General features: G+C 37.4%; 1 protein-coding gene across 1 annotated transcript in view; it reads right to left on the bottom strand.

The window, feature by feature from the left end:
* PRDM5 (PR domain containing 5) overlaps window positions 1-7620 on the bottom strand; it is a gene marked incomplete at its 3' end in the record, with an annotated part of 32876 nt that overhangs the window by 868 nt on the left and 24388 nt on the right. The window contains exons 7-8 of the mRNA XM_010191756.1: window positions 5868-5952; window positions 4428-4585 (exon numbers count right to left, since the gene is read on the bottom strand). Of these exons, the coding sequence (XP_010190058.1) occupies window positions 4428-4585; window positions 5868-5952 (243 nt within the window). The remainder of the gene's footprint in view (window positions 1-4427; window positions 4586-5867; window positions 5953-7620) is intronic.

The following is a 7620-nucleotide window of genomic DNA, read 5'->3' as shown; positions in this document are numbered from 1 at the left end:
CTGTTTCCTACTATTATTAAGTGCTGTCCCACTGTAGATAGTAAATTCATGCATACAATTTATTTCTACCTTACGTCCTACTATTTTTGCAAAGGAAACCAAGTTTTTAAAGCATCAGTCCTTAAACACTGTATTAGCTCACAAGGACCTTAAGTAGAAGCTGCAGTGCCAAGAGGAAAGGGGATGGACAGTAAGTGTTTTATAATATGCACAAGATTTGCTAAACTAGTTATTTTTGTAGACTAAGTGTAAATATTAGCATAGTACATACTTATTTAACCCATTTCTGCTATTCATAACACCACACAACATTTATAGATATCTCTTAAACTGGGGAGACAAAAGGGACTCTGGAGAGTCAGCATAATTATTTAGATGTAGAACCCAAATTAATTTGAACACAAAAGTTCTCTCACATGCACAACACTACCAAATCATTAGAGCACTTGCAATGGTGTATAGAGGCTTTGGATTCAAAGACAATTCCTTGACCTCAGCCTATGTCACTTAAAGCAAAAAGGCAACTGGAGAGCCATTAAATGTGTGCAATATATCAGCTGTTATATAAAATCTGCTGAACACTTCAGTCCAGCTTCCATAGGTTTACATGACAGTTTGCATTAGTTGACAGCCTGCTTGGCGGTCTCAGCAGTCAGATCAAGGATTGACAGGACATGAAGAGACTGAACTACCTTCTCACCTCAATAGGTGGTTCCTCCAGAACAGGGTTGAGACATATTGACGAGACACTGTGGGGAAGCTCGCAGTGCTGCTGTCTGTGCTGTACCTGTTCTGTGGATAAATAGAAGGGTTCAGTCTCTAGGGCTGTCAATCTGGCAGTTTTCACGAGCGCAAAATTCATGTTGCTTATTTTAAAAAATGCCCTGCTTCAGAACATTCACCACTTGAGTGACTGTCCTGAAGAGCAGTGATCTGCACAGAATTTCCTCTTAGCATCTCCACAACAGTTCTCCTAGTCTTTTGATCGAAATACAAGTATTTGTCTGCATTTCTTAACTTCACTACAGAGAAAACCATATAACTAGGCATTAATCACATGCAAGGATACACAGATCATCTGCCTTTTCTGTGGATGGTCTAGAAACAAGCTAAGTCTATTACAAAAAGTCATGCAAATCTTAATGAGGAGAGGTATACCCTCAAAAAAGCATATTAATTCCAATACTGTCCTTTTTAGTCCTACTAATGGGTTCCAGATCAGAGACGGCTTCCCTCCAGAGCAGGGGACAGCCATATGATCAAGGCAGCTGAGTATGGGCTCTTACAGAATATTTCACAGCAGCCTTTCCTACCATAGCATTTGCAGAAGTTTAAAGCCAGCCCAAGGCTACTTATTCCCAATAGAGAAACTAAGAGAATACAGTTGTTTCAAATCATTGTGCTCCCCAGGACCAAATAACCATGGATTAACCATAAACCCTTTAAAATCCTGTGTCTGCTGACCTATTTCTGCTCACTGTCATATCCTCATATTTTATTCTCTGAATTCATCCTCTATACATAGCAACAAAGGAGCAGATGGAACAAAACCTTTGCTTTCTCCTTATGGAAGTAATCTGTATTATACAGCACAGAACATGCACCTTCATCCAATTTAACCTGGATGAAAGGCAACCACTCTTATCTGTAATACAATCCAATACTACATTTGCATCTTAATTTCAGATACTATCCTTTTCCCTTGTGTCCTGGTTTTACACAAAAATGGAACAGTGTTCTTTATCGGATCACTCAGTCATTTAGTCTGAGCTCTTTCAAAAGACATCTGAAGCTAGTTTCACATCACGTAACGCTTCTCAGTGCTGACATCTTCAAGTGACAAGGCAAGTTTGCACGTGCACCTACATAGAGCAGTGTAGTAATAGTGTGCAGAGGCAGTACATCAGAGCGGAACCACATGAAGACACAGTTCCCACCCCTCAGATCTGTAGCTATAAGGATGTAATGAGTGCTAAACTAGGGTTCACATCACAATGTTTCATCAAACAGAGCAGATATACTCTTAGCAACTCCACTGTTTATCTCCTAGTGTGAAATACTGTGAAATGTGAGGAACTAATCTCGTTCTGCGTCTTTTAAATGACCCAACTTTCACCCATATCTGAAAGATGTTTAAAAGCACGCGTTGTGGGAGCCATTTTTATTCTGATACTTCCAACACAAAATCAGGTTAAAAAAACCCCATGAAGGAATCACAGAAACAACAGCAACAAGAGTCCATCTGATACACAAAACAGGAATTCAAAGGCACAAAATGTATATGTATCATGCTTCTTATTATAAATCAAAAGTACGCAGATCTGCTGTAAAACCCAAAGAGGTTTTTAAAGCAAAGCTAGCAAAGTTGAAGGCATGTTTTCTGTTAAATGCTGTTGATTTAACTGTTCTATACCCATCACTGCTACTGCAAGTTTCTAAGTTTCCTGCATCCTGGAACTTGAAAAAGCACTGTAAAAGTATTCAAAGTCCAACTTTTCTACCTCCAAACAAAAGTGAAATGTAGGATGATGTCTTAAAGGAATACACATCTAAAGAATCATTAAAAACCTGAGCTGAAGAAATACATGGAAGTATGATACACAATAAAGGTTCAAATTTCCACTGTCACTGATTGACATCCCTGTGAACAATCAAAAGAACTATCGTCCTCTTCCCTAGTAGAAGTGCAGGCCTCGCAGAATCATGGCACTTAAAACTATTTTGGCATCCCAGACTACCACATCCTTGACTTGCACCTTACAAGTGGTTTTGTGTATACACATCCACACTACCCTCTCTTATCTACTACCTCTCCTTGCTTACATTGTTTACTCAATGGAGAGAGAGGTGTGAAAAATAGCAATCCAGGACATCTATGTCAGTCCCCTGTCTCTCATGCTCATCTCTTCATTTAGCGAGTGAAATTAGAGACATAAATGTGGATGGGTGAATACTCACATCTGTTTGGGTAAAGTTTATGTAAATACAGGAGTTTCTTCCATTATAGGACAGGGCTGATTTACAGCCAGTACTATGTGCAAACAGGTTCAGGAAATAAGTATTCCAACATGCTTTAAGGAATTCTGTCAAAATTAGGTACTCACTAAATCTGTCTAAACTTCAGTATTTTTTCCCATTAAGCAGAACCTCTAATCCTTGCTTATGCTAGTGGCGCTGCTGCTTTAACACAGAATTGGGTCAAAGTGTTTACCCATTCATACTTAATCCTGAAGTCCGCTTTCAGCCCAAACTCCCTAATAGGCATCAACTACAAATTAACATAGGGAAACATGTAAAAAGTATTCATTTGAGGTAAAGAAGTATCTTTCCACGTAATATTTTATACATTTTCCTTAGAATATATCAAATTTGTGAGAATCTGCTCCTTTCCTTAATGAAGTTCAAAAGATAAGATACAATCACAGCATATATGGGAGCTAATCTTGTCCTTCAGCAGGCTTCTGCATGCTTTCTGTTTCAGACAGTCATCACCATTTCATCCTACGAGAGGCACTGTTACGACTCTTACATGATTTATGGCTGAAAGTGCAAGAGATGGTGCAAAGATCTTGTGTCAAATTCCCAGATGGCATATTACATGAGCCAAACTGCAAAAGACTTGTAAGTATGAGCATATCAGTTTCATCAAAAGGGGGAAAGAAGGAGGGGGTACTTAAAAAACATGAAGACAAAAAAATAAGAAAAAAGAGTAAAGGGTTCTAAAGACTGAGCACAAAACCAGACAGGTAATTATTTTTCTTTCTTTCTCTTTTACAGTCTTGTAATTCTGAAACAGCAGTCATGGATATAGCCTTGCCATTAAAAATGTAACCCCAGGTTAAAAATAATGACAGGCATTATAGAAATTAGGCCAAGCAGATTTGAGCTTAAACCAACAGAAGCAGAGCATCCCTTCATAAGCCTATTTCTCAGGTAATGTTTCTTCTGATGTTGTTTTAATGTGTGAACACAACTCACTGCAAATCCAGCATAGTTTGAAAGCATCTGCTGCTAAGTCCAACAATGACTGCAACAGGACTACGCTTAGTTTTACTCAAATAGGGCATTTGGAAAAAAAATAATAAAATTTGAAGACATTTTAGATCAGTTAATTTTTAAACTTGATAACCTGATATTTAAAAACCAACACAAGAACAAAAACCCAGAAAAGTCAAAATGGGGATTTTATTTTATGCTTTTAAACAAGCAATTGTGATTTTCTTCTGCTTAAGTTTTTTTTTTAACTGTAATTCATTTAGTATTTTGATATTTTGGTTATAACAAAGAAAACTAAAAAAATACATTCACCAATACTTTAATTCCATGTTTATAAGCATGCCAGAGCTTAATGATGAACCATTTGAAAGGAAAAAATCTGCAAATCTGAGGCTGGCAGACCTGTAAACAACAACAGCAGAGTGCTTTACCTTCTTGTGATTCTTGTAAACATTTCTGTGGGCAAATCCCTTTCCACAAAGCTTGCATTTATAAGGTTTATCTTCACTGTGTATTATTTTGTGTGCAGTCACTTGATCAAGTCGTTTGAAGGACTTATTGCAAACCTCGCAGGTGTAGGGGCGTTTTTCTGCAGAAAATGAGTGGGGGACATTTAATCTCCTGTTTATACAGGGGGAGAAGATGAAAGGCAGAGACAGTCATCTCCTCAGAGAGATTTCTGCAATTAAGTCAACCCAATTAAGATTAAACCAATTAGAAAGACATCTAATGCCCTTTATGTTAGACAGTTAAGTCACTTCACAAAAGATGAGCCATGGTGTATTTCAGGAAATTGGCACATTCTTTGCAATAATCATTGCTAAAACTAAATTCTGATTAATTAGCTTAAATCAAAAGAGAATGACTTCAAAGAGGAAAACCCTGTTTCCAGATTACAAATGTGAAAGAGGGCATGACAGTTTAAATGTTTTAAAACTTAATTAACAATACACATACTAGCTTTCAAAACCAAAAGTTCCTATGCAAAAAGCCTTTATGCTTCAACTGGTGACTGCAACTTAACTACATTAATGCTTATTCAAAAGTGTCAAAAGCAAGCTAGAAGCCTCTGAGATATAGATTACATTACAAGAAATAAGCTTTTAGTGTGGACTGATACCAAGAAAATAGTTCAATTATAAGCCTGTGGAGCTGTAAAAACTTGTATTTTTTTAAATGCTAATGTATTTGAGAGAACGATGTTTGTGTTTCCATTGTGTTGGCTGGTGTTTCTAATCACTGGTGAAAGACACAGAAACACTAAATTGCAGTGACCAGAAATCCTGGCAGAGGCAATTTTTGTCATATCGCAGAACCTACAGACAGGCCGCTCCCCGCTCACAGTGACCTGTGCTGGCAGAGGACAGGCACAGTGAAACAGCGGTGTGTGGTCTAGGACTGGAGTATGAGCTGCTTTCCTCTGAGTGGAAACTAAATGCACATGAGTCGAGTAAAATAGATACATGAGTATTTCCCTTTTTATCACAGATCTCTATCTGACAGCGTACCCCAGCTCCCACTCTCTTCCCTTCAATATGAAATTTCAACCACCAGCTCTTTACCTGCTCTTTAAACCAAGTAGCAACCTTCTTGCCCCATTCCAGCTAACTGACATCATCTACCCCAGTTTGCACAAAAAAATAGCTTGACAAAGCAGCAATAGGAAGATGACTATAGCATTACACTTGAATTTTTGGAAGATTTAGAAATGATAGCTTAGATGTTTTCCTTGGAACCTGAGATTTGCTTGAACAGCTCAGAACAACAGAGAATTCATCAAGCATTCCATTAAGAAACTAATTCAGGTGAAATTCGATATACATTAATACATACACACACATATCTAGGTTTATGTTATTTTTGTACGTTACCTGAGTGAGTTATCATATGTCGTTTTAGCTGGTTAGCTGAAATAAATTTCTTGTCACATTCCTGACACTCAAAGATCTCATGGACCTGCAAAATGAGTGTTTAACGATAATTAAATATGCATCTCAAACAAGATCACACATCTTACACATACAGAAATTCTCTAACCAACTATAGTTATTTCTTAGCCAGTAGCTATACTAATACTCACGGAGATTCTGTGATTTCCCCCTTGCTACTCCCTTGGTGAAAAACAGTATTCCTCAAAAATAAATATTAATACTTGTAAACAAAAACTAAAACTACATTCAGAAACACAGGTTATGTAAATTTGTAATTTCCGATCCATTTAAAATAGTATTATTACGAAAGCATCAAAAACCAGATGCAGGATACCTCTTCAGAACATATCCTTGTAGTCAATAAGACATAAGTAAAAATAACACAGTAACTACTTCATAACTACTGTAAGAATTTTCAAAAACAATTACAGTTGAACTCTTTCAGGATTCACCTGTACATGTAGAAAGAGAATTCTACTAACTGCAGGTGTGGTTTTAAAATTATTATGCTCCATCAAACCACATAGGGACACTTTTATTTAGGATACAGCGGGTCAGTGTCATTTACTTCAGTACATTTCCACTTCCAGATAAAACAGGTATATATAGACTGCACATACCCTGCCTGCAACAGGAGGATAGACACAAGTGTAGCCGTGCACCATGTGCCCTTGTTGTTGGCAGTATCTACTGTCAGTTAAGGCACACAGCAAAAATTTAATTCTGTACAAAAGTCAATGTCAGTATAATCACACTGGGAAATTTTTTCACTGTTTATAATATTTATCCTGGTGGAGAAACAACTCATGCAGCAAAGGTGCTTTGTATGGTGGCAAACCCTTTCCAGAGTGAGGCAAGAGATTTTGACATGTCAATTACTGTTTTTCTTAAAAGCTTTTAGAGGCAAGACAGCAGAGGGGCAGCAGTGTCTCAAACTGTAAATGCAGTAAGCATTAGCAGGATTTCAACAACACAGCACATAACGTCATCAACAACCAAATACTGGAAAAAACGGAATAGGCAGTTGAGAGCTGAAGTTTCTGAAGTTCAATTAAAAAAATGATCTCATGTTATTTAATGTTCCCCAAAATCACAACACATACATAGTCTTCTACTTGTAGTGATTCCCATTTACTTTCCACTCTGTATTACATTTACCTTCGGCAGACTCCCCTTAACCTATTCACAGTGCAACTGAACACACATTTCAGCTTTCTGGAATGGCAGTCTCAGACAGCAAAACTTTCGGGCTAAGATCACATTTCATAAAGCTTTTTTGGAGAGCTCTGTAGACCTTATGTAAGAGAATCTAGCAGCTAAAAATAACAAATATCAAAGGTTCAGCACAATATTGTAACGAAAAACATTTGTGGACAGCACACTAAAGAAGCCCAACTAAGACTTACACTTAAAACAAACAAACCCCCCCTCCCAAAAAAAAAGTGAATGTCCATAAGAATTCTACATCACTACGTTTTTATGCTGCTACTTCCAAACTAACTTCAAAGCATATTTGCATACTAAAAAGTGGTTATGCTCTCTCCTACAATCTCTGGAAACTGGCACACTTTGGACAATGATGTTTAGCTAAATGCTCATGCAGACTCAGGTGGTAAACTCACATGGAGATCATTCATTCTAAATATCCTGTTTACCCAGCTGCATTTCAGATTGATTTCTCTTATATACACAA

This window comes from Mesitornis unicolor, unplaced genomic scaffold (assembly GCF_000695765.1).
Source record: "Mesitornis unicolor isolate BGI_N332 unplaced genomic scaffold, ASM69576v1 scaffold7219, whole genome shotgun sequence".
NCBI lineage: Eukaryota > Metazoa > Chordata > Aves > Mesitornithiformes > Mesitornithidae > Mesitornis > Mesitornis unicolor.
This window is presented reverse-complemented; position numbering and strand designations above follow the sequence as displayed.